This window comes from Pongo abelii, chromosome 15 (genome assembly GCF_028885655.2).
Source record: "Pongo abelii isolate AG06213 chromosome 15, NHGRI_mPonAbe1-v2.0_pri, whole genome shotgun sequence".
NCBI classification, from domain to species: domain Eukaryota; kingdom Metazoa; phylum Chordata; class Mammalia; order Primates; family Hominidae; genus Pongo; species Pongo abelii.
In genome coordinates, this window is record NC_072000.2 from 111,508,770 (window position 1) to 111,529,911 (window position 21,142).

Sequence of the window (21,142 nt, forward strand, 5' to 3'; positions counted from 1 at the left end):
ATTCAAACCTCAGTGCATGGTTGAAAATAGGATTTTCCATCTGCAAGTGGCGGAGCTCAACATATGGGTCTGGTCAGGAAAGAGACAGAGAGAGACCATCCCAAACCACTGACACCTGAGGATGACCATGGTGCTTACAGCTGCGTCCCGTTGATATTTGATACTGGTTTCTCTCACTTAGCACAATGTCTGGAGTTCACCTGTAATGGTTTCTGTATCGGTCACTTGTTATTTTTTTATTGCTGATGGTATTCAATTTATAGATGCTTCCTAGTTTCTTCACCTATTCAAATTGTGAGACATTTATGTTATTTTTACTTTCTAACACACACACACAATATCTTGAATATTTGAATAGAAGTTATGTGTGAATATAAGATTGTTTTTCTCTGATGCAAATATTCAGGAGTGGGATATTAGGGTCAGGCGTTAAGGGCATGTTTGATTTTAGAGAAAACTAAAAATTATTTTCCTGAGTATCTGTTTCATTTTGCATTCCCATTAGCAATGTTTTAGCCTCTAGCAACCTAGTATGCTCACCAGCATTGATGTTATCTGTATTTCTTCATAATTTCAGCCATTTTAAAAAGTGTACAGTGGTGTCTTATTGTGGGCTTGATTTGAATTTCTCTAATGGAAAATCCTGTTGAGAGCCTGTTTATATGCTTCAGTGTCATCTGCACATCTTCTTTGATGAAATGTCTGTACAAACCCTTGCCTAATTTATCCATCAGTTGTTTCTTTTTTATTCACAGTTGAGTTCTGAAGGTTCTTATTATAATTACATTGGTGATTATTTGACTCGCAAACAGTTTCTCATCTGTAACCTGGCATTCATTTTCTTACAGTCACTTGAGTAGAAAAAGTTTTTAAATTTAATGAGGTCAACTAATATCAATTCATTTATTGATCATATTCTACATTTTAATTTTAAGATCATTGGTCAATTTTTAATTATTTTATATTGTGCCCTTTATATAACATGTCATCATGCTCCCGCCTTCTGCCCGCCCATCCTTCTAAGTCTCCAGTGTGTATAATTTCTCTCTACAAATGCTTGTGTACACACTGTTTACCTCCCACTTACAGGTAATAACGTTTGACATGTGACATTCTGTTTGTGAGTTAGTTCACTAATTATATTGTCCCCCAGTTCTATGCATCTTGCTGCAAAAGACACAGTTTCATTCCTTATTGTGGCTGACTGGTATTGAATTGTGCATACATGCTACATTATTTTATAAAATCATTTGTTGGCAGACACTCTGTTTGACACATGTGCTACTGAGAGTAGTTTTATGGTAAGCATAGAAGGTGGGTATCTTTTTGAAATAATGGTTTATTTTCCTTTGGGTAGTTACCCAGTAGTGGGATTGCTTGACCAAATGGCAGTTCTGTTTCTAGTTTTCTGGGAAATCTCCATACCATTTTCCATAGAGGTTGTGCTCGTCTACATCCTCATCAACAATGTCTAAGAGTTGCCTTTATTTCCCATCCTCACCAACATCTGATATTTTTTGAGTTTTTAGTAATAGTCATTGTGACTGGTGGAAGATAATATCTTATTGTGGTTTTAATTTGCATTTCCCTGATGGTTAGTGATGTTGAGCATTGTTTACGTATTTATTATCCATTTCTATGTGTTCTTTTGAAAATGTCTACTCATGTCCTTTGCTCATTTTAACAGGGTTATTTGGTTCTTGTTGCTGTTGTTGTTGTAGAGTTGTTTGAGTTCCTTGCAAATTCTTCATATTAGTTCCCTGTCACAGGCAAAGTGTGCAAAAGTTTTCTGTCATTCTGCAAATTGCGTATTTGCCCTGTTGTTGTGAAAAAAATTATTTAGGTTAATTAAGTCTCATTTGTCTATTTTTTTTTAGGTAACAGGACCTTTCATGCTGAATCTTTGTCAAACAAGATACAGCTTCTGTTTGTGTGAACCACTAACAGGGGACATGCTATTTATTAGTAAAGAAGAGGGAGGAAAACAAGGCTCTGAGTCAGATGGGGATGGGAAACGCAGGCCCTGGCAGGAAATGTCATCTCAGACACACTATCCTGTTCTGCAGAGGTGGGGAGGGAGCACCACTGAGAAGCAGCCTGGGTTCTTGTACAGGAGGAGCCCTGGGCTGTGTCTCTGTGGTATCCGTGCACAGTAATATGTGGCTGTGTCCACAGGGTCCATGTTGGTCATTGTAATGACCACCTGGTTTTTGGAGGTGTCCTTGGAGATGGTGAGCCTGCTCTTCAGAGATGGGCTGTAGTATTTATCATCATCCCAATCAATGCTTGCAAGCCACTCCAGGGCCTTCCCTGGGGGCTGACGGATCCAGCCCACACCCACTCCACTAGTGCTGAGTGAGAACCCAGAGAAGGTGCAGGTCAGCGTGAGGGTCTGTGTGGGTTTCACCAACGCAGGACCAGACTCCTTCAAGGTGACCTGGGAGAAGACCCCTGTGGAGAAGACATAAGAAGATGAAGCCCACAAAGGAGAGAACAGATGTTTCGCTTCTGAAGTAGTCCCTGACCACAGCACTCACAGGACGGGACGGTCAGTAGCAGGAGCGTGAAACAAAGCATGTCCATGGTGGAGAGCAGGATTCACTGAGCGAGGCCCCGTCCTCGTCTTTTGAACCCAGAGGAGGGTGGAGCTGGTGGAGATTTGCATCCCCTCATCTGAGCCCTACTCTATCGGGTGCACTCAGGTCTCAGGACTCAGTAGGGGAGTGCATCTGTGGTGAGGAGCAGTAAGCCCTCAGGTGTGGGGGTCCACGTGTGCTCTCCATCAGGGAATCCATCTCATTTCAGCACCATGGCTCTCAGTCAAGTCTTGACGCTCCTGCTTCTACAGACAGGATCTTCTTGGATGCTCCCGCAGGGGACATGCAACCTTCTGGTTTTAGTCCTAGAGGATTAGAGTAGAAATCAAGAGAGCTGCCTTTCCTCCTCCCTTCAAGAGAAATGATGATGGGCATCTGGTGGGGCAAGGGGCTCCCCACAAGCATTCTGATCAAAATCCTCTTTGATTATGGGGAAAAGTGATGAATTTGTGTAAAAAAAATTGGAGGGAATAAATAAGAAAAAACAGTTACAAGTAATTATGTAAAGAAGTGTGTACTTAGCGGTGTGTGTGCACACAGCTGCATTCCTAGACGTATGTTCCCTGAATAATCGATGTTGTCCTTGTGCCCCGTCAGTTCTGTGGAGAGAGTAGACTGCATGCATAACTTCCCTTTTCTCAGCCCATGAATGAGCAGACGCTTTGGACAAGGGAATTGGAAGACTCCTGAGGGAGCAGCAGGCTGACTGTTGCAGCCTTGCTCTGCACCTGCACTGGATGTGGTCTCTGTGCTCATAAGGCCATGGAAACTCATCAGTCCAGGTTCAAGGACTTAACTGCAGAGTTATATTCATTTGTGTTTTTCTTTGTAACAAGAAAGTTCTGAGTTAGAAATGATATAGTGGGTGGTCTCCTTAGGGTTGGATGCTGTGAAGCAAAAGAAGACAACCCTAGATTGTAGTCAGAGGTTCTCTGGCTGGTTCCTTGCTGCACCTGCTCCTAAATTGGGCTCTGTCTTGGCTGAGTTCTGAGTTTCTTCTGCTTGTCCTCGCTGCCCATGCAGCCCAGATAAAGGAGGGCCGGGGGTTCTGCTTCTGAGATGCCCAGTCCTATGTCTGGCTCCAAGCCAAGAGCTCAGCCAGTCCTGGAGGCTGAACCTTGGATCTCTCCTGTGAGACCTCACCTGTGCACTGAGCATCCTCACAGCAAGGTGGCAAGGTGAGCTTCACAGAAAATACTGTAGACAGTTTTCAGCAAATCTAATTGTAGTTTGACTATATAATTAAGGAATCATTTTCACTGGGGTGTAAGTGACTGACATATCTCACCCCCCACACACACACATGCACACACACATACACAGTATGGACATTACATTTCCCAAAAACTGGACACATTTTTTATTATTCCTAATGAATTCATAAAATTCTGAGATTTGAATCAGAAACTAAAAGGTAACATTTTCTATAACCAAACTTACAAATGAATAAGATGGGGTCAGAAAAATCAAGATTGAGTTATTACCTGCAGTCTAATGGTGGTAAGTTACATCATGGAGCTGTGATGAGATAGGCTTCCAAGTGCTCTAATTCTTAACCACTCAATTACGGCTGACCAGCAATCTCTGAGAGTGAGGAAGATAGAGGTCCCCAACGTGGGAAAGCTCTCTGACTCCATAAAACTTCACTGGGCTTCTCTGCAAGCTCTGAGGTGTGCAGGCTCTGAGGTGTGTAGACTCCTACCCCAGATTCTGCAGTCAGGCAAATCTCTGCTCTTTCCAGGGAGACACAAGAGATAGTGTGGATAAGGGCCAGACATGGCTCTACTCAAGGTCTCTGCACATGGAGAAAAGCCAGTGAGAGTAGAAAATGCATGTTCTCGATCCTTGGAACAATTCCCATGAGAAACTCAACTCTGCGCCAGGACCTCATGCACAATTGTGAACGAATGCAATTAAAATAAATGTGAAAATTACAATTGTTTGCAGGTGCACATTTGTTCATATATTTTTACAGTAAAATAAAGTAAAAGTAGGTGTTCCCTATAAAAATCCAAAAACAGTGTGTTGGCCCTAAGAATGCACGTCCCTCCCTCCTCCTACAGGCAGCAAAATGCAGGCAGATCAGGTTTCCAGCAGCTGCTTTCTGACATCTGTGGCATGGCGTGTGCTGAGGCCCATGTCCTGTGGTCTACTCTAATGAAATGACTGACTCTGCAGGGATTCCTAAGCAGATCCATTTCTGGGAGTCATGGGGATCCCCTGAGAGGTAGCACTGACTTGCACAAGACTCAATTATATTTTGCACCTTCCTTGCACAGCACAGAAATATAGGAACCTTCCACCCAATCCAGCTTCCCTCTCTCCTTCACTCAGGGACAAGCTTCCACCATGTGCCACTGGCTTCCCAGCCTCATTCCACCCCCTGTGCATTTTCTCTCAAAGGGATGAATGTACTTCTTACAACGGATGGATTATTCATGAGTCCCCTGGGCAATTCCCAAAGCTGAAGTTTCCTCCCCTCCTTTGTACACCATCTAGGGAAACTTCCTGGCATTTGTAAACTGTCATGGAGCTGGGGGGAGTGGCTTTTAGCATGTTAAGACATTATAATGAGCAGTGAGGATGAACAGAAATCACTTTTGTCGCCATCTTGGTTTCGGTGGGCTGTGGCCAGCTTCTTTACTGTAACCTTTACCAGCAAGGTCTTTATAACCTGGATCCTGTGCAGACCTCCTATCTCATCCTGTCACTAAGAACGCCTTAACTTATTGGGAATGTAGCCCAGCAGGTCTCAGTCTTATTTTTCCTAGCCTTTATTCAAGATGAAGTTGTTCTTGTTCAAAAGCTTCTGACACGAAAAATGTAGCAAAAATATTTGTAATATGAGCATGAGTATATTGCCAAATATAAAATAAAGTATAATAATGGCAACAATTTTCCCTGTCACCTTGACTAGACCACAGTCTCATCTATTCAATCACACACTAGCCTAGGTGTTGCTCCTATGGCATAATGTAGGTCTTAGTAGAGTCTCCCACTATTTTTTCCTAAGTCACGAAGAGTGTTCTAGATAACCTAGGTGGGCCTGATTCAATCAGAGCATAACAGAAGACTATGTGACTCCATGGTGGATGGCAGATGCAGGTTTTCCCAGGAATTACAGCCTGCATTTCCCGAAGGACAGCAGTATTGACCTTAGGCTGCCTAGCCAGACCCTACAATTACTGTTACCAGAGCTCACAGCACAGTGGAGTGTCCATCCTCAGCTCTCCTAAAGTCACAGGTGAGAGCATAAACTCTGTGACAGTGTCAGAAGCACAAGATCAGATCTACATCCACATCCTTTTGGAGAAAACTAGTATTATTCCCTTCATGACCAATGTTCACTTCATTTTCAACACACCTCCACACACAAAATACAGCAGGAGTGTCACTAAGCTATGGTGCTATGGTGAGTGAGAAAGTCCCCTCAGCCTACCCAGGTCCTGCAGACTCGATCCCTGGGATTTTGACTACAGAAAACACATCCTGTTTTCAGGAAAGAGAAGAAGAAAGGGAACTGTGAGAATCAAGTCTGCAGAGAAGGAAAATACATTAGCAGAAATAAGGTCAACTCAATCAGTCTGAGTCAGATGTGCACAGTTTTTCAAGACGAGGTGGGACAGCTGTGAAAACCATCAGGTTTTAAGGACCCTGACCCTGGGTGAGCCTCTCTCTTAGCTCCCATCAGAATTCAAAGCCTGTTCTAATCAAAGATTCCCGTGGAGGTCTCTGCCCTGAGTCTAATTGGAAAAGACTTCCCAGGTTCCACTGAGGTTCCTTGGCACTTTCATCCTGCTGACCACAGAAGGATTATCTGCCCCCAAAGTGACACTGTGGCTTCTGTGAAGGCGAGAATGTGTCCTCCTGTTACAAAAACAAAAATAGAAAAAGAACAAAAGAGTTTTGCATTTAGAGACATGAAATGTTAGTACAGAATTGTCAATCTGCAGAAGTTCCCTGTGGAAATTTGACAATGATGCAGCCCCAGACCATGCCAGGAAGCCAGCCCTCAGCAGCACCTGCTCCTGCCCTGGAGACAGCCCCGTGCACAGTGTCTTGTCGCCCCCTGGTGGTCCTGGGGACCCCTGCAAGAGGTTTGTGTCTGGGCTCACACTGACTTCCCCTCACTGTGTCTTTCACACAGTAATACACAGCCGTGTCCTCGGCTCTCAGACTGTTGTTCATTTGCAGATACAGTGAGTTCTTGGCGTTGTCTCTGGAGATGGTGAATCGGCCCTTCATGGAGTCTGCGTAGTGTATGGTACCACTACTCCTACTAATAACTGAGACCCACTCCAGCCCCTTCCCTGGAGCCTGGCAGACCCAGTTCATTCCATAGCTACTGAAGGTGAATCCAGAGGCTGCACAGGAGAGTCTTAGGGACCCCCCAGGCTGTACCAAGTCTCCCCTAGACTCCACCAGCTGCAGCTCACACTGGACACCTGCAAGTAAAGAGACATCCTGGTCAGAAACTGCCACATATATCCACTGTTTCTCTCGCTTGTATCCACACACACTCAATCTCTCTACTTTTCCATGAATCACCTTCTAAAATAGCAACAAGGAAAACCCAGCTCAGCCCCAATTCCATGGTGAGTCCTCTGTGCTCAGTGCTGATCACCAAGTGGAAAGGCCTTGGAACCCAGGGCTAAGGCTCCTCTCTCAGAGCTGCAGGGTCAGGCTTGGGTTGGTTTTCATCAGTAGAGGGAGGTCCCTGTTTGCATGTCTCCTATTATATAACAAGCTCTAGGGTGGGATGCTTGAGGAGTAGGCTGTACCCAGATAAGAAGACAGTGCCCTGCAGAAGTTTGCTGACAATGATGGTATTTGGAAAACGTACTGTCTTATTATGAAATTGTGCTGTGATAAACACTTTGTCCTGAACACCCTATTACATTTTTAAATATTTGTGTATGTTATGTTCTGTAGGAGTCAATATTTCTCCATTTACAGATATGTAAATCGACCCACACATGGTGGAGGCTGTGTATGCCTCTAGGAGCTCGTGTCTGGGATGAGTGAACGCTGGTATCTGGCCCTGTGCTCCTCGTCACTGGCTCTGACTTCCCCCTGAACCATCCCCGGGATAAAGATGGACGTTCCTAGTGTGGTTTTTAGAACCCACTTTCTGAAATAAGAGCATGCGTGATTTTGCCGCACTCCAGCACTCAGCTGAAAATATGCAGAGAACTAGGGTCCAGGCACATTAATTTTCAGGTACTTCTGACATTTAACATATGTTTGTATCTTTCTATTACTCCTTTCTTGTCTAAGTTTCCATTTGTTTGCTTGTAATACATTTTATGAGGCTTAATTGAAAGCTAATAAACTTCACATATTTAAAATGTACAATTAATAAATGTGATGTAACTGTCATCATTATCAAGAAAGTGGATAAGTGAATTCTTCTCAACATTTCCTCTTGTTCCGCTGTATTCCTCCTCCTCTCCCCTTCCCTTCTTCTACCATTACCCCCGGCAACTACTGATCTTCATTGTACTACTTTAGATGCATTTTTATTTATCAGAATTTATAAAAATGAAATAACATAGTACACATTCTTATTTGTTTGGCTTATTTTACTCAACATAAATACTTAGATATTATACCTTGTTGTTCTGTGTATCAGGCATTTATTTGCTATAAATGATGGTTAGTATTCCAGTGAACAAATTCACCACCACAGTTTGTTTTTCTATTAAGCAGCTTAACAATATTTGCATTATTTTATTACTCTCAGTCTTACCAAAAAAAAAAAATCTGCAACTCAGCTTTGAAATGTACATAGATGGGGAATACACTTTACTAATTTTTTTTTATAACAAGAACATCAATCATAACAGATAAACAGAGAAGATTGATTTTGCAAATTTAAAAAAAATACTTTAAATACTTGAAGTTTTAAGATAAACACCAAATATGAAGTCTAGGGAGAGGCAGGTTCTTGTAGAGAGTAATAAGGCCAGGGTGTGAGCTGAACTGAGGCAGAGTCTGGCGTGTATAATGTAGGCTATTACAAGAGAAAAACACACATATGTACTGGATTGCTTGAAGTCAAGTGTGGCAAACATGTTGCCGTGTGAATTTCTCAGGGACCACATACTGAAGAGCTTTTACATCTTTTTTAATTCCTTTTCCACAAAATGGGGACATTCACAAAAATCTTTCCTTCCCAGTGTGTCTGTCTGTGAGAGAAAAAGAGCCCACACTCTGAAATGCATTTAGACCCACCACCTTTATTCCCATTGCAGAATTAAGAAATTACTCTGCAGGGGCAAACTACAAAAACCAGTTATCTTAGGGGCACTGGGGCAATCTTTTAGGAACTGAGATGGGAAAAGAGGTCTTCACCTAAGTTTCATTGAGAAGTATTTCCCCTCTCTTTGTTCTTTAATCGGAGCTTTGGTCTGAAGTTGAGGTCAGCAAATCTGTAAGGTGATAACACCAAAATAGAACATTGGAGCTGTGGGAGGGAACAACTGGGGAAAACAAGAAGACTCCAACCCAGAGAAAAGGACAAGAGCACACAGATGAACATTTCGTCTGCAGGAAGTTCAGAAACAATTGAAAGGTCACACCCAGACTCAGGGTCCCAATGCCTTCTTAGAAATATGGACCCAGGAAAGGTCAGAAAATCTCCCTTTATTCTATTGCCTTCCACCAATTTCACAATTTTCAGCTAAAGACAACGTTTTAACTCTCCTGAAGGAACTGACTAAGCAATACAGAAAATCACTAATAAAATGCAAAGCCTAGACGTGAGAGGCTCCAGGCCTGGATAATGCAACAGTTCATGTATGCAGGCAGTTTCTTCACCCAGTTCTACACTGACACACCCAGCATGTCAGTTTCATGCCGCATTTGACTCCTATTATGTAGAGACATGACAATGATGTCCTCCAGGTACACACAGAGATATGAAAATTGGTGGGAATAGGGGAGGACATGATTCTGCAATTCTCTGAAGGACCAGGAAAGCCTGAACAGACCATCTCCCTGATCTCCATGACTGCACCACGTGCCCACAGGCACACTCATCCCTATAGGATAAGAGGACTCCATTAATGAGGATGAATAGTTTATGATACAAATTACTAGGGACTGACATTGAGGTTCCAACAACTAATTTTTATAACCTAAATTTAATTACCCCCAAATTGTTACCACTTTCTTCAGTGAAAAAATGCTTGCCTTGATTGAGTTTTAGGAAGATTCCCAATGTCCACAACTGATCTTCCAAGAGTGTGTTGAGAACAGAAACTGAATGAGGGCAGGGAAACCCATCTTTACTGTGTTCACCACTAAATTCAAGTGGACTCAGCACTGCCTTTGATCACTGCTGCTTCTCTTCAGAGTTCAGGTTTCTACTTCTCACAATTCCAACACAGACTCTCCCTCTCCAAAATGTTTGTCTTCCACTTGCTGTAAGGTCACACTCTGTTCTTATATTTTTCTCTGAATGATTTTAGGAGGGTGATAATGAGACTCCTCCCTTGACTTCATAGTTTCTCACTCAGTACACATGTGTCTATGAACAAAACCCAACATTGATATCCAGCACTTTCTCCTTTTGTGAAATTTATTTTTTCTCTTTGTTGGCCTGTCTCTCTCTCTCTCTCTCTCACACACACTTTCTCTCTCTTGCCTTCTCATTATGATTTTTGCTGTATCATTCTGAAACCTACTAACAGTATGCATCTTGAATCATGCCATTTACCATCCTCAAAAAGAAAAAGGTGCAAACTCATAATTTTGCTAACAAGGTTAGAAAACTTCCTGCATTTCCACCAGATTCATTAGAGACTCCCAATGAGAATCATGATCAAACTGTATTTGTTTTTGGATCATACCTTTTAGAGTGGTTATTCCTATTGTATTTCCACTATTGTACAAAGTAGTATGAAGACTCAAAATAAATTAAAAATAGAAATACCTGATGACTCGGCAAATCCTCTTCTAGGTACATTCTAAAGAAGATAAAACCACAGTCTCATAAAGGCATGCACACTCCATGTTCTTTGCAGCACCATTCACAATAGCCCAGATATGAAAGCAACCTCAGTGTCTGTAGGTGGACAAATGGATAGAGAAAATGTAATCTATGTATGCAATAGAATATTATTTAGCCATAAAAGATGATATCCTGTCATTTGCAACAATATGAATGGAACTGGAAGCCATTATGTTAAGTTACATAAGACAAACAAAGAAAGACAAATATTGCATCTTCTTACTTTTATGTCAAAACTGAAAAATTGGGTTTCTTGAAGACAGAGAGTAGATTGTTGGTTACCAGAAGCCTGGGTGGATACAAAAGAGAAGGGGATAAAGAGAGGTTGATTACAGAATTCAGATATATAGTTATATAGGAGAAATAAAACCTAAATGTCTCATAGATCGGTAAGGTGACTCTAGTTAACAATAATCTAATGTACACATTAAAATATCTAGAAAAGAGTCATTCCAATGTGCCTAGCATAAAGAAAGTATACATGTTTAACAAGACAGATATACCAATCCTGATCTGATCTTTACACATTTGTAAATGTATCAATATATTACATGTTCCCATAAAATAGGTATGTCTATTATGTGCCAAAAAAATAAATAAATCATCTCCATGGCATATTTTTACAAAAATATTTTAAAATGCTCCAATTTATATAAAAATACAAAAGCCTTCAAATGGCCAAAATAATTTTGGGGAAAATACAACAAAGCTGAATATATCATATTCTATAATTTCAAAGTCAAATCTGTATAAATCGAAGCAGTATAATGCTGACATTTAAACAGACATAAAATCCAATGGAACATTACAGACAACCTGGTAATCAACCCATTTCTTCCCAATAAACTGATCTTTGACAAGTTGCCAACAACACACAATAGACAAAGGACAGTCTCTTCAACAAGCGGTGTGAAAACTGGGAATTCATATGCAGAAGAAAATAAATGGACCGGTCCGGTGCGATGGCTCACACCTAATCTCAGCACTTTGGGAGGCTGAGGCGGGCAGATCAAGAATTCAGGAGTTTCAGACCAGCCTGGCCAATATGGTGAAACCCCCTCTCTACTAAAAATACAAAAGTTAGCCAGGTGTGCTGATGCACACCTGTAGTCCCAGCTACTCGGGAGCCTGAGGCAGAAGAATCTCTTGAACCCAGGAGGTGGAGGTTGCAGTGCGCCGAGATCGTGCCACTGCACTCCAGCCTGGGCGACAGAGCAAGAGTCTATCTCAAAGAAAAAAAAGAAAACAAAAAAACAAAACAAAATACACAGAAATCAACTAAAAATGGATTCAAGACTTAAACAAGCACCTGAATATGTGGCATAAATGTATACAGGTATGGTTTGGAACAAAATATAAATTAGTACAGCCATTATGAAAAACAACATTAAGATTACCGAATGAATTGAACATAGAGTATACCCACTTCTGAGTATACATCTAGAAAAAATAAAGTGAGTTTGTCAAACATATGTTCATTGTGAGATTATTCAGAATAGCCTAGATATGGAAAATAAGTCATTGTCCGTCTATGAATGAACAGATAAAATGTGGCATATACATACATAAAATTGAATATTATTCAGCCTTTGAAAGAAGGAAATTCTTACATTTTCAACACCATACAGAACATTATGCTAAGTGAAATAAGCCAGGCACAGAAAGACAAATGCTGTGTCATCTCATTTATATGTAGAATCTAAAATATTCCAGCTCTTAAAAGCAGAGTAGAAGAGTAGTTTGCAGGGGCTGGGAGGAGGAGGAAAATATAGAGTGATGTTGGTCAAAAGGCAAAAATTTTCAGCTATGCAGGTTGATATGGTTTCTCTCTGTGTTCCCACTCCAATCTCATGCCAAATTGTAATTCCTACACGTTGAAGAAAGGGCCTAATATAAAGTGATTGGATCACCGGGTGGCCTTCCTCTTTGCTGTTCTCCTAATAAAGTTCTCAAGAGATCTGTTGGTTTAAAAGTGTGGCATCTCCCCGCTCACTTGCTGTCTCTCTCTGCCACCATGTCTTTCCCCTTCACCTTCCGCTATCATTGTGTTTCTCAATGCCACCCAGGAATGCTTCCTGTTTAGCCTGCAGAACTGTGAGCCAACTAAACCTCTTTTCTTCATAAATTACCCAGTCTCAGGTAGTTCTTTATAGCAGTGGAAAAATGACTAATACAGTGAATTTACACCAGGAGTGGGACACTGCTATTATGACACCTGAAAATGTGGAAGTGACTCTGTAATTGGGTAATGGACAAGCTTGGAGGGCTCACAAGAAGGCAGGAAGATGTGGAAAGGTTTGAAAGATCCTAGAGGCTCGTTGAATGGTTTTGACCAAAATGCTGATAGTGATATGGACAATAAAGTCCAGGCTGAGCTGGTCTCAGATGAAGATGAAGATCTTCTTGTGAACTGGAGTAAAGGTCACACTTGCTATGCTTTAGCAAAAAGACTAGTGGCATTTTACCCCTGCCCTAGAGATCTGTGCAATGTTGAACTAGGGAGAGATGATTTATAGTATTGGGCAGAATAAATTTCTAAGCAGCAACACATTCACCATTTGACCTGGCTGTTTCTGAAAACATAAGTCATATGTAATCACAAAAAGATGGTCTGAAATTGGAACTTATATTTAAAAGGGAAGCAGAGCATAAAAGTTTAAAAAAAATTGCAGCCTGACCATCTGGTAGACAAGAAGAGCCAATTTCCTGGGGAGAAATTCAAGCTGGTTGCAGAAATTTGCATAAGTAATGACGAGCCCGATGGGAAACAAATGTCTCCAGGACATTTCAGAGATCTTTGCTGCAACCCCTCCCATCACAGGCCCAGAAGCCCAGGAGAGAAAAATGGTTTCATGGTCCAAGCTCAGGACCCAACTGCTCTGTGATGCCTCGGGACATGGCACCTTACATCCCTGTCTCTCTCATGCCAGCCATAGCTAAAAGGGACCAAGGTACAGCTCAGACCATTGCTTCAGAGGGTGCAAGCCCTAAGGTTTGCTTGCTTCCACAAGGTGTTGAGACTGCTGGTGCACATAACGCAAGAGTTGAAGTTTGGGAACCTCCTCCTAGATTTCAGATGATGTATGAAAATGCCTGGATATTCAGGCAGAAGTCTGATGCAGGGGCTGAGCCCTAAGAGAGTACCTCTACAAGGCCAGTGTAGAAGGAAAATGTGATGTTGGATAACCCACACAAAGTCTGTGTTGGGGCACTACCTAGTGGATCTATGAGAAGAGGGCCACCATCCTCTAGACCCCAGAATGGTAGATCCACCAAATGCTTGTGCGGTGTGCTTGGAAAAGCCACAGGAACTCAATGTCAGCCTATGAAAGCAGCCATGGGACTGTATCCTGCAGAGCCACAAGGGTGGAACTTCCCAAGGCCTTGGGAACCCACCTCTTACATCAGTGTGTCCTGGATGTGAGACATGGGGTAAAAGAAAAATTATTTTTGAGCTTTAATGTTTAATGACGGCCCTGCTGGTGTTTGGACTTGCATGGGGGCCTGTAACCCCTTTTCTGTGGCCAATTTCTCCCATTTGGAATGGGAGCATTTACCCAGTACATGCATCCCCATTGTATCTTGGAAATAACTAACTTGTTTTTGATTTTACAGGTTTATAGGGGGAAGAAACTGACCTTGTCTCAGAGGAGACTTTAGACTGTAGATTTTTGTGATAATGCTGAAATGAGTTAAGACTGGGAGACTGTTGAGAGGGGATAATTATATTTTGCAATGTGAGAAGGACATGAGATTCGTCATGGACCAGGAGTGGAATAATATGGTTTGTCTCTGCATTTTCACCCAAATCTCATGCTAAATTTTAATCCCCAAGTGTTGTAGGAGGGGTCTTACTGGGAGTGATTGAATAATGGGGGCGACCTTCCACTTTGTGATTCTCACAAGATCTCGTGGTTTAAAAGTGTGGCACATGTCCCCTTGCTCTTTCTCTCTCTCTCCCCTGCCAGCATGTGAAGAAGGTCCTTGCTTCCTCTTCGGTTTCCATGATGTCTGTAAGTTTCCTGATGTCTCCCAGTAATGCCTCCTGTTAAGCCGACAGAACTGTGAGTCAACTAAACCGCTTTTCTTCATAAATTTCCCAGTCTTAGGCAGTTCCTTACATTAGGGTGAGAATGGACTAAAACACAGGTTGAAATAGTTCTGGAGAGCAATCGTACGACAAAATGACTATACTAATGAATATTGTATCATAAAAGTATCTTTTGCAGGAAGAGTAGATATTAGGTGTTTTATCACACACACACAATAAATTAAAGGCATAAAATGATAACTCTCTGAGAGTATAGGCATGCCAATTACCTTGATAATTATGAGCATTTCCCCAAGAATATCAGTACATCAAGTGGTGTACCTTAAATACATACAATTTTATTTGTCAGCGATAGCTCCATAAAGCTGAGAAGCTATAATGCATACATATATTTCTACATATTTTATCAATAAAAATATGTGACTATAAACAGAAGACCTTGTACAAAGATATTTATAATAGTGTTGTTTATGATGTTTATTTTGGAAACAAATTTCAATCTCATCAACAGGAAAATAGGTATATATATTGTCACTTATTCACTTAATGAACTGATTTATTTATTTAATAATCTGTCATTTATTAATGCAATGGACTGATTCAGATATGAAATATCTATATGTATATGAGTACATACATATTTATACATACGAGGACAAAACCTTGATAGATGCTATCACATGAATGAACCTCACAGATAGTAAAAGTTGCCCCTTACAAAACTGATCTATAATATTTTGTTTCATGTATATGAAGTTCAAAACAAGAAAAAGGGACCTATAGTGACAGAAATTAGAACATTTTTCTATTTGCATTTCTCTGAATGATTAGTGATGCTAAACATTTTTACAATATATTTGCTGGGCACTTGTATGTATTCTTTTGAGAAGTGTCTGTGTCATTTGCCTATGTATTTGTCCGTTTTCAAACTGCTGATAGAGACATACCCAAAACGGGGAAGAAAAAAAGGTTTAATTAGACTGACAGTTCCACATGGCTTGGGAGGCCTCAGAAACATGGTGGGAGGAAAAAGGCACTCCTTACCTGGCGGGTGGCAAGAGAAAATGAGGAAGAAGCAAAAGCGGAAATCCCTGATAAACCCATCAGATCTGGTGAGAATTATTCACTTTCACCAGAATAGCACGGAAAAGACCGGCCCCCATGATTCAATTACCTCCCCCTGGGTCCCTGTCACAACACATGGGAATTCTGGGAGATACAATTCAAGTTGAAATTTGGGTGGGGACACAGCCAAACCATATCAGCCCATTTTTAAAGGGGTTATTTGTTTTTCTTTTTGATTTGTTTGAGTTCCCTGTAGATTCTGGATATTAGGGCTTTACGGGATGCAACGTTTGTGAATATCTTCTCACATTCTGTAGGTGGTCTGCTTACACTGCTGATCATTTTGCTTGCTTGTTTGTTTGTTTGTCTGACTGTGCAGAAACTCCTTAGTTAATTTGGTCCCACTTGTCTATTTTTGTTTTTGTTGCAATAGGTTTTGGATACTTAGCCAAAAATTTTTTGTCAAAGCTGGTATCGATAAGAATATTTCCAAGGCTGTCTTCAAAGAATGTTATGGTTTGAGATCTTGCATTTAACACTTTAATCAATTTCGAGTTAATTTTATATATGTGGAAAGTACACGTCCAGCTTCAATCTTCAACATATGGCTAGCCAGTTGGCCCAGCACTATTTATTGAACAGAGTCCTTTCCTCATTGCTTGTTTTCATCAGCCTTATCAAATATGAGATGATTGTAGGTGTGCAGCCACACACCACTCAGAATGGCTATCCCTAAAAAGTCAAAAAACAATGGAAGCTGGTGGGACTTTGGAGAAAAGAGAACACTTATACACTGTTGATGGGAGTACAAATTAGCTTTGCCACTTTGGAAAGCAGACTGGAGATTTCTCAAAGAACCTAAAACAGAGATATCATTTTACCCAGCAATTCCACCGCTGTGTATACACTAGAAAGCAAGCAAATAATTCTACCAAAGTGACACATGCACATGTGTGTTCATTGCTGTGCTATTCACAGTGGCAAGACATAGATCAACCCAGATGCACATCACTGGTAGAGTGAATATAGAAAATGTGGTACATCTACACTATACAATACTACACAGCCACGAAGAAGAATGAAATCATGTCCTTTTCAGCAAAATTAGTGGAGCTGGGGGTCTTCATCATAAGCAAATAAATGCAGGGATAGAAAAACAGCATACCACATATTCTCCTATGTGGGAGCTCAACATTGAGCACTCATACACATAAATACGAGAACTATAGACACTGTGGACTGCTAGAGAGTGGAGGCAGGGGGTGATGGAATCTGGATTCCAAACCTCAGCATCACTCAATAATCCCATGTAACAAGTCCACACATGTACCCTTGTATCTAAATTAAAAGTTGAAAATTAAAGAAAAAAAATCCTTATATGAGAGCTGAGTGGAAGCACCGAGAGGACACTTGTTGTGGAGATGGACCTGCTCCTCACCCTAATTTAGGTGCTGGAGATAAATGTGTGCACATTTGCCAGAAACCCTCAAACTGTACATTGAAGATCTATGCATTTTTGTATATGTTGTTTATCTCATAAAACTAGAAAATAGACAATTGTAGGAAAATATTTTATATTGAAATTAAAATCTTAATAACGTGTGTATAAAATTTCAAATAGAAAATGTAAATGTGATTATTACATAATTATTTAAATGCATTTAGCTATATCTACTAGAATAAAAGCCCAGAAAAAAGAAAGACGAAGGTGACATCTTAAAAAGAAAAATTAATAAACACACATGTCACAGATAAGTAAAACTTGGCCAAAATATGTGGAAGATTTTATACTATTAGTTATACAAAGTTAATAAACTGTTGATATACTATTCTAACCTGTTTTATCAGGATAAATTACTAATATTTTGTGTAAAATTATAATTGGGTACAGCTGACAGGAAAATAACAATATTTACAAGCTCATGTTATAAATGGTAACATATTCTCAATGTTGGCCCAGCACTTACACCTGAAATTTATAATTAAATCATGATTTTCTTTGGAGTCTTAGGAAAAATTAATTTTAAGAGATGACTTAATGGAATCATCTCCAATATGGAGATATTAGTATCTCATCTATACAGAAATTAAAAATACATAATACATATAAAGTCCTCATGAGAAACTCTGTTCCATAGAAAAGGGCTTATCGTATTTGTCTGTAGTACATTTACTGTTAAAACTATCACCTTTATGATGTTTTAGAAAATTAAAACAAAGTGTGGTGAATTGAAGTGTGATGTTGCTTGTTTGGTACAACAGCGGAGTGAGGATAATGAAGAGCCTTGTGATCCCGAGGAGATGGCCTAATCCAAGGAGAGGGAGGCTCCAGGTCGTGTGGACTCACACGGGGCACCTGCTTCTGCCTGTTCCGCAGCCACTCCCAGAAGCCTTCAGGAGACAGGGGTGCAGATGGGCCTCGAGATGATCCAATGAGATCTGGAACTGAAGAAAAAGATAATGATCTGGGATAAATTTTAAAAGTTAAAATAAAAAATTATTTTAAATTCACAAATTATGGTTGTTTATATTTACAAGGTAAGAAGCAATGTTATGTTTTGTGAGTATAATATGAAATAACTAAGATAATTAAGAAATGATTAAGATAATTATCATTCATCATCTCAAATTCTTATTTATTGTGACAACCACATTTGAAATAACCATTATTTAACAGTAGTTAAATGAACAAATATAAATCAACTGATATAAACAATTAAAAATAACCAAAACCAATTATGAAATACTCCAATAATTTACATTTAGCTCATCATTAAGTTTTATTTTTAGGACATATTTTTATAATTATTTTATTGTCATGTTTATTATGAATTCCTACACATATATGCGTATGTCTATGTATTCATTTTTCTTTCTTTGTCTTTGTTTTTTTTTTTTTTTTTGAGATCAAATCTTGCTCTGTCACTCAGGTTGGAGGGCAGTGGTGCCATCTTAGCTCACTGCAATCTCTGCCTTCCGGGTTCAAGTGATTCTTCTGCTTCAGCCTACCAAGTACCTGGGATAAAAGGCGTGTGCCAACACACCCGGCTAATTTTTGTATTTTCAGTAGAGATGAAGTTTCACTATGTTGCCCAGGCTGGACTCGAACTCCCGGCCTCAAGTGATCCCCCCACCTAGGCCTTCCGAGTTGCTGGGATTACATGCATGAGCCACCGCGCCTGGCCTATACATCTTTCTATAGTTATAAATTTCTGTCCCTATAGCTTTGTAGCTGCTGATGTCAACAAATGTTAATAAAACTCCGGAAGTATGGGTGCAAATAATTAGGAATGTTTATTTCATGAAAGTATATACTTAAATATATATATATAATTTAAAAATTACTAAAATTTAAATACAAATGATAATAAATTAAGAATAAACACAAATAATAAGCTGTCACAGCCTAGAATGCTCCAGAGTCCGGCAAACACAAACCTGACTTCTCCAGCTGAGGAGAAAGGAAACCTCCCCCTGCACCTGCTCCTGGGACCTGTCCCGCCCTCAGTGGGTCCCGAGCGCCCCCTGGTGGCCCCGCGCGCCCCTGCAGGGAGGTTTGTGCCTGGGCTCACACTGACCTCCCCTCACTGTGTCTCTAGCACAGTAATACACGGCCGTGTCCTCGGTTTTCAGGCTGCTCATTTGCAGATACAGTGTGTTCTTTGAATCATCTCTTGAGATGGTAAATCTTCCTTTCACAGACGCGGCGTATTCTGTGGTGTAACTGTTAGCTTTGTTTCTAATACGGGCAACCCACTCCAGCCCCTTCCCTGGAGCCTGGCGGACCCAGTCCATGTAGTGGTCACTGAAGGTGAATCCAGAGGCTGCACAGGAGAGTCTCAGGGACCCCCCAGGCTGGACCAAGCCTCCCCCAGACTCCACCAGCTGCACCTCACACTGGAGACCTGCAAACACAGAGACACCCTGGTCAGAAACTGCCACACAAATCCACTGTTTCTCTCATTCATGTCCACTCACACTCAACATCTCTAGTTCTCCATGAATCACCTTTTAAAATAGCAACAAGGAAAACCCAGATCAGCCCAAACTCCATAGTGAGTCCTCTGTGTTTAGTGCTGATCAACAAATGAAAACACCTGAAAATCCCAGGGCTGAGGCTCTGCTCTCAGAGCTGCAGGGTCAAGGCTGGGCTGGTTTTCATCAGCAGAGGGAGCACCCTATTTGCATGTCTCCTACTATGTAGCAAGCTCTGGGGTGGGACGCCTGAGGAGAGGGAAGTGTCCAGAGCAGATGAGAGTGTCCTGGAAAATATGGGCAGTAATCCTATCTCTCAGGAAAGTATAACTTCAGATTATGTGATTGTGCCTTGATAATCATTTAGCAATCATCATCTTATTTTATTTTTACATATTTGCAGAATATATTTAATTGAAGTGTCAATGTTACAGTTTAAAGAAGATAAATTACATAAGAACAGGGCAGTTGTGCAATGTGTTGAATATCACACATCTGGACAGTGTCAGCCCTATTATCTGTGCCTGTGCCTCTAAACACTGGAGGAGACTGCTCCCCTGAGACAGCTCCAGGACGGTGTGGGACATGCCTAGTGAGGTTTTCAGGCTGTCTCTCCTGTCATAACAACTATATGTGATTTTGCTTCCCTAATTATTGAGGTGGGGCCTGGTGGTTGTATCAAGGGTGTGGATTTATGAATAATGGTTAGCAACATCCCCTTGGTATGATAGTAAATGAGTTCGCATGAGATTTGGTTGTTTAACAGTGTGTGGGACCTCCACCCTCACTCTTTCTTTGCTCCTGCTCCCACCATACCCACCATATAAAGTGGCTGCTCCCCTTTTGCCTTTCACTATCATTGTAAATTTCCTGAGGCCTCTCCAGAAGCTGAACAGATTTTTCATCATGCTTGCCGTACAGCCGGCAGAATCATGAGTAAATTAAACCTGTTTTCTATATGAATTACTCAGTTTCAGGTATTTCTTTCTAGCAATGCGAGAACACACTAATAAAGCGGACATCTCCCTCATTTCACCAGGGTCCCTTGCAGTCTGCAACCACCCAGCTAAGGAGAGGGATGGTCCAATCTCCATGACTGACACCATCGAGGTGCTGCCTCGGGCCCAGATGGTTTGTGATGGATGTCACTTTACTAATCTTGAGTTCAGGGAGTATAATGCCCTCCTCCCACATGCCTCACAGATGGAGAAGCCACCCTGCGATCAACTCTCTCTTCTTCTGTCTGAACCCATTTCTAAGTGTCAGCAATTCCGCAATGGTGGAATCCCACATTGTGCTGTGCTTCCTTATTTCAGGTGGGAAACGTCTCTGGGGCTCGCCTCTGCTGGTGCAGTTGGCCCATTTTTACCTTGGTGGTAGCCACCAGATGTGTAGAGAGGACAGGAACCCCCATGGACTTACCCCAAACTTCATCCTCCT

General features: G+C 41.1%; 1 pseudogene and 2 gene segments (V, D, J or C); all 3 read right to left on the bottom strand.

Moving 5' to 3' along the window:
- Positions 1-2,050: 2,050 nt before the first annotated feature.
- LOC134759990 (immunoglobulin heavy variable 2-70D-like) lies at positions 2,051-2,583 on the bottom strand. The segment is given in 2 exon segments: positions 2,051-2,451; positions 2,538-2,583. Coding segments are annotated over 2 exon segments (447 nt in total).
- A 3,956-nt stretch (positions 2,584-6,539) lies between these two features.
- LOC134759991 (immunoglobulin heavy variable 3-21-like) lies at positions 6,540-7,263 on the bottom strand. The segment is given in 2 exon segments: positions 6,540-7,042; positions 7,146-7,263. Coding segments are annotated over 2 exon segments (549 nt in total).
- A 12,059-nt stretch (positions 7,264-19,322) lies between these two features.
- On the bottom strand, positions 19,323-19,781 carry LOC112128532 (immunoglobulin heavy variable 3-72-like; annotated as a pseudogene).
- Between the last annotated feature and the right edge of the window lie 1,361 nt (positions 19,782-21,142).